This window comes from Labeo rohita, chromosome 15, assembly GCF_022985175.1.
Source record: "Labeo rohita strain BAU-BD-2019 chromosome 15, IGBB_LRoh.1.0, whole genome shotgun sequence".
Taxonomy (NCBI): Eukaryota; Metazoa; Chordata; class Actinopteri; order Cypriniformes; family Cyprinidae; genus Labeo; species Labeo rohita.
This window is the reverse complement of record NC_066883.1, coordinates 23,949,732-23,966,044: the sequence shown is the minus strand read 5'-3', so window position 1 is coordinate 23,966,044 and position 16,313 is coordinate 23,949,732. Positions and strand designations below refer to the sequence as shown.

Genomic DNA, 16,313 nt, shown 5'->3' with positions numbered 1-16,313 from the left:
TATAAATCAGTGCATACTATCCACCCTATCTGCCCTAAATAGTATTGAAAATTACTACTATCACACAGAATTTAGAATGGATTGTATGCACATTGGCATGCAGGCTAAAAGTTTGAATGCTTGAATTTTTTTCCAGTGAATATTTCACAGGGTTGATTTATGTATGCTCTATAAGCACATACCTTGACTACATATGGCCACAAAAATGATATTGGACATTTCCACCATTACTGGTCAATATACATATTTTTTTATTTTACATTTTTAATTTAAGATGATATTCCTCTTCCTCTGCTACAAAAAAATGTATATGTTTTTAAAAATATCTAAGTTATTATATTTATGTTAATATATATAACTTTATATTAAGATTTTTATAAGATTTTATATATATATATATATATATATTATCAGAGGGGGGTGTTATCAGATAAAATTGTCACTACAGTAACAGTCATGACCAAAAATGTTTTCATTGTTTCGGTAGTGACAAAAGAAAACACACAGTCCTTTATTTGGGGACAGTAAACAAAATTTTAGTACAGTTATGCAAATGTTTTAGTATTTAGTATGTGGGTGAAAATTCTGTTGTGTGACGTGGTCATCACTACCAAAACATTACTCAATATAACTCTTCTTATTAAATTATATATTGCTGTGTTTCAGTGGTGACAAATTTGGGGAGAGGACAAATATTCCAAAACTTTCTAAAAATACTATATGAGAATTAACTGCACAATTACTAGAAATGTCTAACTTGGATATTATACAATTTGCATACACACAAAATTTGTGGTAAAAGACAATGTTTCCAACTCTGACTTTGATCCAATTCTGTAGAATGGCCCATATATGCTAGTCCATTTAGCCCTTGAGGTAACCTCCTTTTGTGATATTAATACAGGCTATTTGTTAATTAATTATCCTTTTATCTAACATATTACTTTCCAGAAAGTAAAGAGTTAACCATATTCACTTAGTTCAGAAAAAGGTCCCACACAAGAATAACTTCCAAGCAAAAATGAATTTTATGCTTACTATTTGTCTGGCTCTCATGTGTATACAACCAAATTGGAGGCTGAGGTATGTTCACTTTTGGTTCAGATGGATAATGAGTGGGTGTTGAAGTTGCCGAAAAGCAGAAAAAGGCACTGTAATTATATCTGTTCCTTCCCTCAAAGATTTAAGATCATAGTGATCACAGTGTCACTGCACACCCAACCGCTTGTTAGCTGCTTACTTGTTAGGCCTATAACAATTTAATTTCTTAAATAGAAAACAGGCATTCTGTGGTGAATGGCAGACCTTTTGGAGGAACTTTTTCTGTAATTCAATTTTATCGCTTTGTTTCATGCCAAAGTTTTTCAATTTTGTGTAACTGTTATTTTTGAGAAGGATTTTTTTTGTCTGGCACACTTCCATCTTTCTGCTGCCCAACTGGCCTCATGCACGTGATCTAAACCTGACCACAATTGCAACATTCCTCTGTAGTTATTGCAACAGTTGCACAAAATTATCATGAGGCTTTAACCTGGTCATACCTCAGCAATTGAGAATTACTATGCACTATGGAGCTGCAGTGTGGTCTCCGACTGGAAACTATAAACACATGATTGTGAAGTCTAGTCTTTTGTCTCCACATGACCGTGAACTATCATTAATCCAGTGCCTCTGACCTCGACAGGTTTGTGAAATCATCAGGTGGATTTGCAGTGGTGCAGCGCTGTCTCCCCTTAGGATTTAGCTTGACCTTAGAGACTTTGATTGAGAGTCACAGTCACAACCAGCCTAACGCTGACTTTTAAAGTCTTCACCAAGAGCTTACTTATTTTACTGCTTCCCACTCTTTTTGTGTGGAACCCCCTGCTTTCTTTTGACATTAATTGTAAGCGTACATCATGTTCCTGCAACTTTCCCACACTCTCTTCTCAGAAAAAGGAAGCTCAGCCCAGCTAATAATTTCTGGTACCCAGAACATTTTGGTTCTAAAATAAAATCTAATAATAACCATTAGAGAACGTTCTGTATAGGTTGTCACAAAACAAAATCTCCTGAAATGTTCTGGCAGATTTAGGTTTTGGTTACAAAAACCTACAGAGAACATTCCTAGAATGTTATTGTTTCATTCCCGGAATAAACCAACTGGATAGAGCAAGCACTGATTGGAGAATTGAAGAAGTGTATATGTATACAGAGTATTCATAATTGCAAGAAATTGCATATTTACTCACTGTAAACTTCATTCATGACAACATGCTGCATTGCTACTTTGTGGACAAATTTTCTTTGTCAGATAAATGAAACTCCACTTTTTCAGTGATTTAACAAGTTTTGGTAGCCAGAATGTTTCGGTCAGTGAATAAAATTAGGGCTGTCACGGTTCCTCGATTCAATTACTCGAAGTAAGGCAAAGGCACTGATATATTTTAAGATCAGTTAGTGCAAGTTTCTTTGAACTGAAACAGCTCGACTTACATTTTACTCTGGGACTAGGCTTAAGCCATGTCTGTGAAACCGGGGTTATGTATTTTAACAGCTTTGTTTAATAAAACCATATGATTACTTGCTTTTGATACATTATCTGAACTAATTATTATTGCCTCATTACTATTATATGTGACCCTGGACCACAAAACCAGTCATAAGTGTCAGTTTTTTCGAAACTGAGCTTTATACATCATCTGAAAGCTGAATAAATTAGCTTGTCATTGATGTAAGGTTTGTTAGGATAGAACAATATTTCAATATATGGAATCTGAGGGTGCAAAAAAATATTGAGAAAATCACCTTTAAAGCTGTCCATGACCAATCAAAAATTAAGTTTTAAGTCATTAGCTTAGGTCTATTTTTATTACCACAAAAATAAAAAAGTAAAATAAATATAATTATCTGATTACTCGATTCATTGTCAGAATAATCAACAGATTATTCAATTGCCAAAATAATTGTTAGTTACAGCCCTAAATAAAACCTTAAAATAAATGTTCTTTGTAGGTTTTCTGTTAAGTTTTGTTACAAAAACATACACAGAGCATTCAATGTTATAATTCCTAAAATGTCCAGATGGGAACCGTATGCTAACATTAAGAACGTTCTATGTTTGCTGGAGGGAACTAAAGAAGAAAAAATATATTGAAGTCTCAGAGTTTTATTTCTTGTAGAAAACCGCTTTTGTTGTGCTTCTGGCAAGTTGATACACTAAGGATTTGCCTTTGCGCTTTTGGGAAAATCCGTTTGCTTTGTTTCTATATTACAGACTTGCATTTTATTTTTATGCGACAAAGAGCATTTCTGGTTCTGCTCGCACGAGAGAGAGTCAGCTGAGCTATTTTATAGGACTCAGTGTTTATAGAACACTGTCATTGCTGTCATTACTTCTGTGCCATGTTGTTTCCCCAAATAGTTTTTGCTTCACATTTAATTTGTACTGGCGGAATCACTTTGAACTTAATGAAACTTCTTGAACTTAATGAAAGTTGTAGTTTTAGTGTACTTGGTGTACAAAGCTTAAGTTGCATAATTATAGTTATTGTAAAACAACAGCTGGTGTCAGTTTTTCTACATCATCTTATGCCAGAATGATATTTAGTTACATTATGGCTCTGAGATGCTATGAGAAGCATGCTGTGAATATACATAACTATCACAGACACTGAACAAAAGATGTGTCATTAAGGATCTCATCCATAATAATAAGCATAATGCAGGGAAAGATTTATACAGTTTTATTCGGTCTTATCTCTTTAACATTACAAACAGCAGTTTGAAGGCACATTCCTCTCATATGCCCTATAAGTGCTTTATGTTCATAAACAGATTTATTTATTTCTTCAAAATTCCAACGTTTCAGTAATCATTGCTGTACGCAATCAAACAAAATGAGATACAGTGTATCAAAGAACTCACGCATCACATGTGCGCTGAACTCTGAAAGACCATCCCTGCATGTGCGTTAAACTCTGAAAGACCATCCCTGCATCAGACCCTGCAAGGTCATACACTTTTTCACTTGTGCAGTATTTTAATTTCACAAATATTCAAGTCATTTTGTTGCTGTTGGTACAGATTAGAATGATAAAAACTTAGATGTACAGTACACACAATATTAAAGTTGTGCATTTGAACTCCGTTTAGAGAGATTACAATAGTTTGATTGCCCAAAATGAAACACCCCCATAAAAAACAACAGAAAATAAGTTGTGTCGATACATATTTTGAAAATTGTAACATTTTAAAATTGCACTTCTCCAGTGATTTATTAATGCATTTTTTATGCAGTTTGTGGCGTAGAACACTATAAATTGTATATATACATTGAAAATATATATATAATGTATATGTTCAAATGTTTTAGCACACCTGCTATGAACTAGGATTATTTCATGTGTCAAAGCCATGAGGTATTTGCATAATTTAATGTAGGAAATTGCTTGTGATGTGTCTTACTAGTTTAATGCCCTGAGATTTAAGGATTTCACATCTCAGTCAGGTTTGTCCCAGAGAAATTAAAATTATTTATCAGAATTAGAGAAAAACATCCACAATGTTTCTGGTTTATCATTTACACTGTAAAAAACAATTTGTTGAGTCAACTTAAAATTATTTGTTTCCCTGCTGGCTTAACATTTTAAGTTCAGTCAACTCAAATAAGTTTAGTCAAGTTGAAATGTTGTGCTAAGTGAAAAACTTAGATATTTGAGTTGACTAAACAAACAATTTGGTTTGTTAAAACCAACTTAAAAGCTGGGCTTGTTACCCAGCTGCCTTAAAGTTTTAAGTTGAATGAACTCAAATATCTACGTTGTCATTTAGTACAACTTAACATTTCAAGTTGACTAAACTTTTTTTGAGTTGACTGAACTTAAAATTTTAAGGCAGCCGGGTAACAAATTATTTTAAGCTGACTTAACAAATAGTTTTTTTACAGTGTAGTTGAGGAAGGGATAGTTCAACTAGTTGTCAGATTAGCATGTCATCTAAAGCTATGCTTGCGAATATATTAAATATTATATTTTGCTAGATAAAATTGTGTTAAAAAATATGATGTACACTACTGCTCAAACGTTTGGGGTCAGATTCATCAAAGAATCCTAACAAACAATGCAATATGGTTTCCATAGACGTATTAAACAGCACAACTGTTTTCAACATTGATAATAATAAGAAATCACCATATTAGAATGATTTCTGAAGGATTATATGACACTGAAAACTGGAGTAATGATGCTGAAAATTCAGCTTTGCCATCACAGGAATAAATTACATTTAAATATATATTAAAATAGAAAACTTGTTTTAAATAGTAAAATATTTTACTGTGTTTGTAAAGTTTTTATTGTATTTTTTTGACATAAGAGAGCATAAGAGATTTCAAAAACATTTTACCGACCCCAAACATTTGAACATACTGTAGTATATGCTGCTGCTTGGTTAGTCAGGCCTTTAAATAAAAGAAGTTATGAGTGTGCAAATGGCAGATTTCATTTTCTCTGTGCTGCAGCTTTGATCCATGACGTTTATGAGAATGATGTGAAAAAAAAAAGCAGCTTGCTGGTTTTCATTTGGCCTTGTACTGTCCATTATATTAGTGTCTGGTTGGCCCATGCAGGGAAAGAGTCTAGGTTGAACATGGCCTTGCCCCAGGTGTTGATGGATAAGGTGATGCAGAAAATCCCTATGATATTCATCATCATGCCAGTTTTTGCCTGAGAAAAACAAAATGTTAAATATGAGTTTATTGGTCACTGGAGCAGCTGGGAAGGAAAATCTTTTAGAAGTAGTAAAGTGACTTGTGGTTTGTCTATATATGGGGCCACATTTGTTTTAACAATGCTACGTCATTAACAAAACTACTTATAAATGATTGAAGTCTGGCAGCTGATCTTGTAAACTGGTTCCTCTGTAATATGGTGAGCTTTTAAACACACTTTGTACGTGAAAATGGACTAAAATTGCCACTTGGGCTGAGAAAACCAGGGATAAAATTGGTTGCCAGATTCAGAAACTCACCATGTCTGAAACCTTGAGGTATCCATAGGAAAAGACTATAGCGTTTGGTGGAGTTGCCACAGGTAACATGAATGCGAAGGATGCACTGAGTGTGCATGGCACCATGATGTAAAGAGGGTTGATTCCGACTGACTGAGACTGCGAAAGAGAAACAGAAATGTCTGACGTACTTAAGCAGAAAACAAGATTTAATTGTGGACAGCGCTGACTCATATGTCCCTGATCTAAGTGCGTGTTTTCTGTGCGCGTCACAAAGTGTCTGTAATTGGGCTGTAATTCTTAAAGATTATACCAAACTGTGAGTCACGTCTGCACGGAGGCCCACGTTTGAAGCTTTGCACAGCTGGTAAGCAATACAACTTCACAGCTGATGCTATTTCAAGAATTTAAACACCTGCCCCAAAAACTCAAAGTCCACTGATATGATTATCATGTTTTTTCTCAGCTTCTGAGCATCTTATTAGAATATGTTCTGAAAGTTTTCAATCTTACAGCTGGTTTTATATTTAAATCTTACCATAGAGGCAAGAACAGGAAGGAAAAGGGTTGCTGTAGCCACATTGCTGGTACACTCAGTGAAAATGGCAATCAAGAGGCACAGGATGATAACAATGGCCCAGGGAGGGATACTATGTAGGGGAGTCAACTGGTTTCCCATCCATCTAGATAGACCTGACTCCTGAAATACGAAAGAAATATATGAAGTCAGATGCAGGTCACAAATGAAGTAAATAAAGAAAAAGATTTTTATCTTAAAGATGATTATAGTCAACACATCAGTATGTTTAAGCTAATTAGGGGTTCAACCCTATTGCAATTGTTAGCATGGTCACAGATCAGCGATCTCTGTGTAAAACTAATCATGCATAAATGATAAAATTGGCGTAAATGATTGCACGTTGCACGGTTTTTCACACAGATACACAATTTGTGATATATGATAGACCTCCTCATTCCGGACAACTTTGCCTCTAGAACCACTGCTGTCAATCTAATTGTTTGTTAAATAATCAATCTGGGAAAAAAACACTGAGATACAATTTTTATATAATTATTGACCTAAAGAGTCTAGCTCTTTAGGTCAATAATTATATAAAAATGTTGAAATTTACCCTTTGGGAAGCTATAACAGGGTCATTTAGAAAAGGGGCCTGTCCAAATTTACCCAAAATCCTATAAAGTCTAAAGGAAAACTCAAAACTTCACAAAACCTGCTGAGCACATGCGACAGCTTATTCTAAACAAGCATGCAAAGTTTTAAGGGGATCGAACCACAACTGGTGCTATAACACTCATAAATGTAAAAAAAAATCTATCATATTTCTATAATAGGGTGATTAGACGTGCCATTTCCTGGTTGTGCTGCACCGATCAATTGTTGTATCAGCTGACATCAAAGTACAGCGAGAGTGATTCGAAAACAGGTACAGCCTTGCTAAATAATATGCAATGTCTTTTTCCATATATGCTTAAATGCCTTAAGTGCTTGAACCCTGGTAATCACTGCTTGCAGCTATATTTATTAATGATTTTATTATCAGAGTAAGGTATGAGAGGTTTTGGATGTGTGAAGCAAACTATCAGTTTGAGATCTTAAGGTGTGGTCAGCATTGCTTGCTGGAATTTTACAATCGAAATCCAGTCATTTCATTAGAAATTCATGTGAATCCATCCAAACATTTCCCCACATAGATTTCGCAACAGAAAGCCGATGAAGTCTGAGCACCTGTTAGACAAGGTTAACGGAGACTGATTGGAACAAAACTCGGTGGGCCTGTTTGACTTACAGCCCCAAAGGTCTGAGAGAAATGTGAAAGAAATCGGCCACTTGAAGTCAATATAAAAAAAAGGTACAATTCTCTAGACTCTTTAGGTCAATAATTATCTAAAAATGTTGAAATTTACCCTTTGGAATGCTATAACAGGGTCATTTAGAAAAGGGGCCTGTCCAAATTTACCCCAAATCCTATAAAGTCTAAAGGAAAACTCAAAATTTCACAAAACCTGCTGAGCACATGCGACAGCTTATTCTAAACAAGCATGCAAAGTTTTAAGGGGATCGAACCACAACGAATGCTATAACAGTCATAATTGTAAAAAAAAAAAACAATCATATTTCTACGGTAGGGTGACTAGACGTGCCATTTCCTGTTTGCGCTGCACTGATCAATTGTTGTATCAACTGACATCAAAGTACAGCGAGAGTGATTCGAAAACAGGTGTGTACAGCCTTGCTAAATAATATGCAATGTGTTTTTCCATATATACTTAAATGCCTTAAGTGCTTGAACCTTGCTAATCACTGCTTGCAGCTATATTTATGAATGATTTTATTATCAGAGTAAAGTATGAGCGGTTTTTGAGTCAGTTTGAGATCTTAAGGCATTGCTTGCTGGAATTTTACATTCACAATCCAGTCATTTCAATAGAAATCCATGTGAATCCATCCAAAACATTTCCCCACATAAATTTTGCAACAGAAAGCTGCTTGGTTGGGAAGTGATCTCTGTAATCTCTATTACTACTGACAATAGACAATAGACCCTTTGCTCTCCGAAATTTCACTAATGTGACCAATTTATAAGCATATTGCCAATATTGTAAAAGTATGGTTAAATATATGCACTATGTTATAAACACATATTTTTATTTATCCTGTAATTAAAGTATGTTCTAATGTATATTCTGTCAAAAATGTCTTAAAATTGCACACTTTACAAGCCATTTTCTCAAAAACAGGTTTTTATGACATCCACAATTTAAATCATTATCTTGACAGCAGGTTACAAAAACAAAATGATTATAATTTTAAAGGGGTCATCGGATGCTAAGTTCGAGTTGTTTGAACATTAATGTGTGTTGGCAGTGTATGTACAAATCTACCCTGTAATGATAAAAATCCATGCAGTGGTTTTTAATTAATCTGTAAAAATAATATCCCCTTTTTTCAAATCGAGCCGTTCTCAGATGCCTGTCGGTGTGGCGTCACACTGACAGAGGCCGCTCCCACTATAGTTGATTGACATGAGCTCTTACCTTAGACCAGCTGTAACAGTCCAGTAACTTTCCATGTTTTGATGCCAGAGCAGGGATGTAAGTTAGACAAGAATATCTCTGATTGAGCGATTGAGGTGTTGTGTTGCTGCTGGATGTAATAATGAACATAGTGGTCGTCATTTACTCCTGACATCTGAACCACTGAAGATGCAGTGGATTACGTTTGTTCGTGAATAGAATGCGCCTCCCGATCTACATATATCCGTCTATGTTCCCGAGAATCATTCATGATCCAGCTTCACTTACAGCAGAAGTGAGTATAAGCATTTTTTTATGAATCTTTGCGATCGCCTTTCCTTATAATGTGGTAGTTAGGAAGTTTAGCGGCTAAACACAGCTAAATGCGGCTAATGTAAACAAGACCGTCTTTCCACAGAGAGAAGAGAGGGGCGGGGTGAGCAGAGCTCATTTGCATTTAAAGGAACAACCCCTTAGAATGAGATGATTTTTGCAGAGCTGATTTTGACAAGGTAAAAAGGGTGTTGTTTTACAAAACCACTGAGAATTTTTAATCAAAGTATATTAGAGACTTTTCATTAAGACCCTAAAGAATCTTATCAACTTGTGGAAAATGGGCATCCGATGACCCCTTTAAAGCAGAGACTTTTCTTTTTTATTGAGTGTGTAAAACTCTCACCTCACTACCTTTGGCCAGGGCAAATCCTCCACCTAGGAGCAAAACTATATTCCAGGGTAACTTCTTTTGAGCTACTTTCCAGGAGAGCAGGGCTGGACTGGACGCAGAAGAGAGTTGAGGCTCTGTGAATTAATTTAGTAGTACAGTGAGACAAAGCAAACAAAAACAGTACATGTACACCTTTTCATTGTGTAAAATTCTTCTCACCTGTTTCAGAGCCAGTTGATGCCCAGAAGCAAAGCCGGGGAGGTTTTGATGGCAGAATGAAGAGCAATAGGGCAATGAAGACTGCAACTGTAGCATCTGTCACATATCTGAATATATGGAATATTAAACACCATAAAAGTCATACTTCCAATATTTTTGGAATAACAGATGCATATATATTATTGTTAAATATATATTTTTTGAATATATATATATTTTATATAATATATTTTTTTAAAGTCCGTGTAAAGTCAATTCAACACATTATAAATGTTAGAAATGTATTGCTGAAAACATGTTACAAAGACTGTGAACTATGTAGTACTGAATTGTGGAGTTAAACCATTAAACAGTTTTTCACCATTTTTGTTTTTAGGATTTTCTGGGAGGGCCTGAAGTCACATCACGATGATGCACTCGAGCCACTCAGTCATGAATTACTGTCATTACTGTTAGTTACTACAGCCTACAGTTTACTAGCTAGCTGTGCGTTCCTCACATAAATGCATATTACCTGGTTGTGATAATTTATAAAAAAGCTCAGTCATTCATTCAGGTTGTAGCTGTATTTGACAGCTGAGAGGGGCGGCGGCTTTCCCACGAGTGGGCGTGGTTTCAGCACTGACAGCGGACACGCCCCCAGCATTTGAGAGCAGAGAATACTGCTTATTTTTCTTAAGATTTTGATAACTTATTTTATTTACATGGCTTTTTATCATTCAAATTTGGCTGGGTGGTTCATAACACATTATTTTATGGTGTGACACACTCAGAACGCATATTTAATATCGCTTTACACAGATTTTAATGATTTAAACTGATATCTAACACAGGTAAATTGTAATTCTGCAGTAAATTGATTGATCTAAGCCTGTAGTGAAACTCATACTCTGCTTCAGTGTTAAAGGTGTGTGTTGCCCAGCCGGTTACAAATCCAGGATCTCGAGTAAACCACAGCGCTACAAGCAAACTGAAGAGAGCCAGAACGCTGAGTTCGGCAAAACACATCGGTCCAAGCTGAAGATGCTGCTCCCGGATCACGTTATAGGCGGCTATGTCCTTCTCTGACTTTACCGCCCCACATCCCCATGTCTTCCTAATGCTGGAGAAAGATGTGAGTAAACCGCTTCATTAAAGTATTGGCAAAAAGAAAATGTGAAATGTAATAAGTTAATTATCTAGCATACTTGAATCCCATGAAAATGAACTGAAGATAGAGCCAAGCTATGGTGAGCATGATGATCATGTTGGGGAAGGCAAACCCAAACCATGAAGCAAAGTTGATGACATCACCATTCTCGGGAAATAATCTGGGGCAAAATAAATTAAAGGGTTCAGTGTCTTGAAACAGAAATGGTAGAAGTGAAGTAGTTATTTAGTACTCACTGGTTCATCTGACCCTTCAGTACTAGGTTAGGTCCTGTGCCTGTAAGCGTGGCTGTTCCCCCAACGCTGGCCGCATAGCACACACACAAAGTCATTCCTTTAGCCATGAGCCGCTTCTCTGCTGATTCCTTTTGCCTGGCTTCTGGTGAGACATCTAGCATGCGTAGCACCACTAAAAAACAGGGAATGTATTGAGTGATCGTTTATCCAAAAATGAAAATTGTCTTGAAATGAAAACTGCTATACTGTTAAAAAATAAGGGGTTGGTGAGATGGGGAGAAAGGTTCAAAGGTTTGTGGTCGGTAATGCTGTGAAATATTATTACATTTAAAATGTAATTTATAACTGTAATGGCAAAGCAAAATTGGAAAATCAGGAAACAGATGTGCTGCTTTTAGTGGATATTTTTTTCAGGATAATTTAATGAATATTTGAAATAGAAATCTTTTGTAACATACAGTAATAAATGAATAACAGTGTTGCCAAGTCTGCAGTTTTTCTTGCAGAATTGGGCTACTTCAACACTGTTTCAGCGGGTTGTTATTCATGTCTGTGGGCTGAAGCAATCCCAATAACGTGATATTTAGCCCCTGGAATGCAAATTTTACCAGGGGTGCCCCACCAACATAGGTATTTTACCACCCATTTTACCGCGGAACCCCCTCTGAAACCTAATTGAGCATAGGCAGAGTGTGTGTAAGGCTGGGGAAGGCTTAACCTTCCCCTGGTCACAGGGGCTGGGGGCAAAAAACACCACTAAATTGGACAAAAATGCCCCTGCACAAACAAATTAAATCTATTGCGTCTGTTGCTAACAAAGTGAATGAATAGAAAGTGTTGATTCCGGCATTAAATTAAGATCTGCTCATGTTGCACCATAATTCTTTTTAGGCGTTTTTACAGTGTTGTGCATTATAACCGATCACACACGATTCTGTTGCGCTTAGGAATGCAATGGCCAATCAGAGGCATTTAGATAAGTCATCGCTGAAACTCAGCAGTTTTGTTAAAAGTGCACGCAACTTTTAAATTCTCTCATCATAAACAACAAAGCGCAGATGTACTTACAATGTAAGTAAGAGGTTAATTTCACAGTATAAACAGCTTTGGTGATTATAATGATAAATTAGTTTTTTTAGAGTCCTTAGACTCGCGATAGTGATAGCAATAATGTTGCTTTCTGTATAGAATTTATTCGCTGTTTGAATAACTGTGGAAGTAAAACTTTATAAATATCAATTTCTATTGATTTTATTAAATTGTAATCACGTTAGATACAATTCAGTCCCATTAAAAATATTTTATTAGCCTACATGACATCCATGTCTGGTTTCTTTTCTAAAAAGACAAGTTTATGATGTTTGTAGTTAATACATTTTGCTGCTTTTAGTCTTACCCTGGAGTTGGTTCACTCTCCATCTATGCAATTTCGCTAGTTTTGAGTAGCAATTTCTAAACTTACATACTTAAACTTCAAACTTACAATTTTGAGGGAAGAAAATGTGAGATAAAGTTGTAATTACCTTTTTTTGCTGTTTAGAATTGAGATGTAAAATTAGGATTCAAAGAAAAAGTCAGAATTGTGAGATGTGTGTGTATATATAAATATATATATATATAACTCTGAGATATAAACGATATTATAAAAATGTAAACATTTTTAAATTCTGTGGTGGTAATTGGCTTTCATAGTTTAATGCTTCCTTGCTGAATAAAACTTATTTCTTATACTTATAAATAAGTACTTATTTCTTTTTAAAAATGTTTTGACCGACCCCAAAATTTTGAACAGGAGTCACTCTAAAAATTGCTGGGTTAAAAACAAAAATTATGGTCACACCCCACGGTTTTGTTTTGAACTAGCGGTTGGGTTAAATGTTTTGGGTAGTTTAATTTAGCTCAACTATTGTTTAAAAATTACTATATTTCTTGCTTAAAATGAACCCAAAATAGGTTGGCAATTAACTTTTTCTTTTAATATATTGAATACATGAATATTTATTAATAAGTTGAATAAATAATAATTAAATAATAAACTTTTTTTTTTTTTTTTTTTACATTTCTTATTTAAAAAAATCCTCTTTTTGATTATTGCTAATGCCTCTAGTAATTTTGTGTCCAATTTTGGGTTCATTTTAAGCCAGCCATATAGTAATTTTTAAACTATAGTTGAGTGAAATAAGACTACACCTGAAGGTTAGGTTACATTTTTAAACAACCCAGTCGCTGGGTTTGTCCATATTTCACCCAGCATTTTTAAGAGTGTATGTACTGCTAAAATGCATCTTTTTGCTTAGACCTCACAATCAATTCTTCATCTGACCTTCTCTGTCTCTGTCTTTTCCCGTCTGTTTGTACTCCGCCTCAGGGGCCTGGGGCCGCTCCTCACCGCAGGTCATCTGTGACGACTCCGTCTCCTGTTTATTCAGCTGTTCCAGCACAGCCTGCACTATGGGGACCATCATGGCCGTAGTAGCCGTGTTACTGATCCACATGGAGAGGAAAGCTGTCACCCCCATGAAGCCCAGCATCAGGCTGTATTAATACAGAGGAAGCAATCAGAATGTAAATATATTTCACGTTTGTGTGTAAAGACTGGATTAAAAAATCTATCAGTGATTGTGCCCAGTACAGGATTTAACCTACAGCGCTGGGCGCACTCCAACAATGAGCAGCACTCTCAAGGCGATACGTTTGTGCAGGTTCCAGTGTTCAACCGCCACAGCGACCATCAGTCCACCCACAAACAGCATGTTAGTGTCCTTCAGGTACTGCATACACACCTAGAGAACAACATCAGAGCCTTAGCTTTTTGATGTGTGCTTTATTGTTGTTTGTCACTTCTTCAATTTTATACTTTTCCTACTTACCATTTTGGACTGCATGATGCCAAGCATGGGGAAAAGGACAGCAGGTAGCAGTGAAGTGACAGCTAAAGGAAGAGCCTCAGTACACCAGTAAACCGCCATCAGTATGATTACATAGGCACAGCTGGCCTCCTGGAAGATGGACACATGTCTTTCACTGTTTCTAGATCAGTTTCCTTTGTCTGTGTTCATTAGTTTCTAAGGTTCATTAGTTTCTGTTCAATTCCTATTTCCAGTTTTGTGTTTGTGTACCTCATCCTTATTTGCAAACGGGTTGTGATGCATATGTTTTTTTTGTTTTTGTTTTTAAATTACAATTTTAGAATGTTTTAGTATTTGGCATAACCTTTTCCTTGGAAAATGGAAAAAGCAAAGGCAAACACAAACCATGGGGCATTTTTTAATTAAAATACATTTCAGAATGTCTTAGTATTTTAATGACAGCAGCACCAGCATGACTTGAGATTTATCTAAAGAGTATCTTGTTATTCAGTGAAAGCAAGAAGATCTGTTTTGACCATCTGTACAAAGAAGTTCTCATAATCAGTATCACAAATTTACTTATTTTGATTAGTGACGTTAAAATAGTTAAGTGTTTTTTTATTTTATGGACCCCCACTGTAATTTTATGTCCCTGTTTAATATGTAAAATGTGATCTTTGCTAAACTGCACTTTTAAAAATAAAGTTTTTTATTGTCATCATGGATCCAGAAAGAGCCACAGAACCTTTCCAATGGACAAAAGTCTCCAGAATGGATTCTTCAATGGCATCACTGTAAAAAAACATGGCCCTTTCTGAGAGGTCATTTTTAGTCTAACTATCAATGGGAGTAGTTAATATGAGCACTGTCTCAAAAATGCACATGAGGGTCATGACCAAAACACACTGACTCGGAGTCAGGAATTTCGACTTATGTGTTCCCACGCTTGAACATACACAAAGACAAAGGGTTAAAAAAACAATTTTGAGGCACAATGAATTATTGTACATGGAGGCCTCAGGGTATGAATGTAGTCCCCATGTATTAACACAGAATACATTTTCATTTAAGTTAATGACAGGTGCATAAACACAATTATAACCTCAGACAAAAGCTTGCAAAATCTACATAACAGAAGTAATGAGACAAGTATAAAAACTCAGCACTGAATTAAAAAGTTGTGGAAATTTAGTTTGATACATACCCTTGTGTTGATGACCACTGGGAGTGGAAGAAAAATCAAAGGAGTGAAGAAAAGAACTATCCCTTTCTTCAAGTTCCATATGGATTTTAGTGTTGAGATCATCTCAAAATAAAGAGTTTGTGCATATAAACTAAGTTTAACAGTGTTGCACACGTCCTTTTAACCTGCTCTCTGGGGTGGAGTGAGAGAGAGAGAGTGAGTGAGGGAGAGTGAGAGAGAAAAAGCAATTATTATTACAGACTCCTGCACACAGCCTACTTTGAAATCATATTCTTATCTTCAGTACTAGATGATATTGTAAGGAAGCAGCTGCTGTTTCTGGCCTGTTGAGATTTAGCAGAAAAGTGGATGTCATTTAACACTGTTATAGAGCTGTGCTTGTTTAGAAGCTATTTTCGCCATGAACAAAAATGGTTAAAAAAGTTGTTGCATTGGAATAAATCCATGTACTCAAATGTTTATGTTACTGCTGGATGTTGTAGGATGAATTTTAGTTAGAATCAAATTAGAGATAAGGGATTAGTTTATGCTAGGAAATATTCCTCAAAGTAGCTGTATTTTTAAAATACTTAAAGTCTGGTATGCATATTATCACAAGCTTATCACAATAGCCTAATATAGATTTTGCAATTTAAAACATAATTATAATGAAATACAGTGAATTTGTTGTAGGATTTTGAAACAATTTCCACCCAGAAATTACTAGTAAATGTCACTTTAAAAAAAAAAAAAAGAAAATTTTGTCATTAATTACTCACTCTCATGCCGTTGCAAACCTGTAAGATATTTTTGATAAAATCCAAGAGCTTTCTGACCTGGATAGACTGCAAGGGTCCTAATACGTTAAATGTCCAGAAAGGTACCAAGAACTAAGAAATAGTCGATGTGACATACGTCGTTCAGCCGTAATTTTATGAAGCTACGAGGATACTTTTTATTGCGCAAAAAAACTAAACAGTTTTAT

At 35.5% G+C, this 16,313-nt stretch overlaps 1 protein-coding gene across 1 annotated transcript; it reads right to left on the bottom strand.

Moving 5' to 3' along the window:
- Positions 1–5,532: 5,532 nt before the first annotated feature.
- Positions 5,533–15,463, bottom strand: slc13a5b (solute carrier family 13 member 5b). The gene is made up of 12 exons (XM_051128573.1): positions 15,350–15,463; positions 14,167–14,295; positions 13,943–14,079; positions 13,620–13,831; positions 11,297–11,468; positions 11,098–11,220; positions 10,800–11,012; positions 9,911–10,017; positions 9,704–9,825; positions 6,527–6,688; positions 6,010–6,147; positions 5,533–5,705 (listed from the first exon to the last, which is right to left on the bottom strand). The coding sequence occupies exons 1-12, from the start codon at positions 15,449–15,451 to the stop codon at positions 5,580–5,582; spliced, it is 1,743 nt and encodes a 580-aa protein (XP_050984530.1). The 5' UTR covers positions 15,452–15,463; the 3' UTR covers positions 5,533–5,579.
- Positions 15,464–16,313: the final 850 nt, after the last annotated feature.

Excerpts from the sequence above, each read along its gene's own strand:
- slc13a5b (XM_051128573.1), bottom strand. The coding sequence starts at position 15,451 with ATGATCTCAACACTAAAATCCATATGGAACTTGAAGAAAGGGATAGTT. Across the intron at positions 14,080-14,166 it reads GCATCATGCAGTCCAAAATG|GTGTGTATGCAGTACCTGAA; the intron begins GTAAGTAGGAAA and ends GTTGTTCTCTAG. Across the intron at positions 6,689-9,703 it reads CCCTGGCCAAAGGTAGTGAG|GAGTCAGGTCTATCTAGATG; the intron begins GTGAGAGTTTTA and ends TTCGTATTTCAG.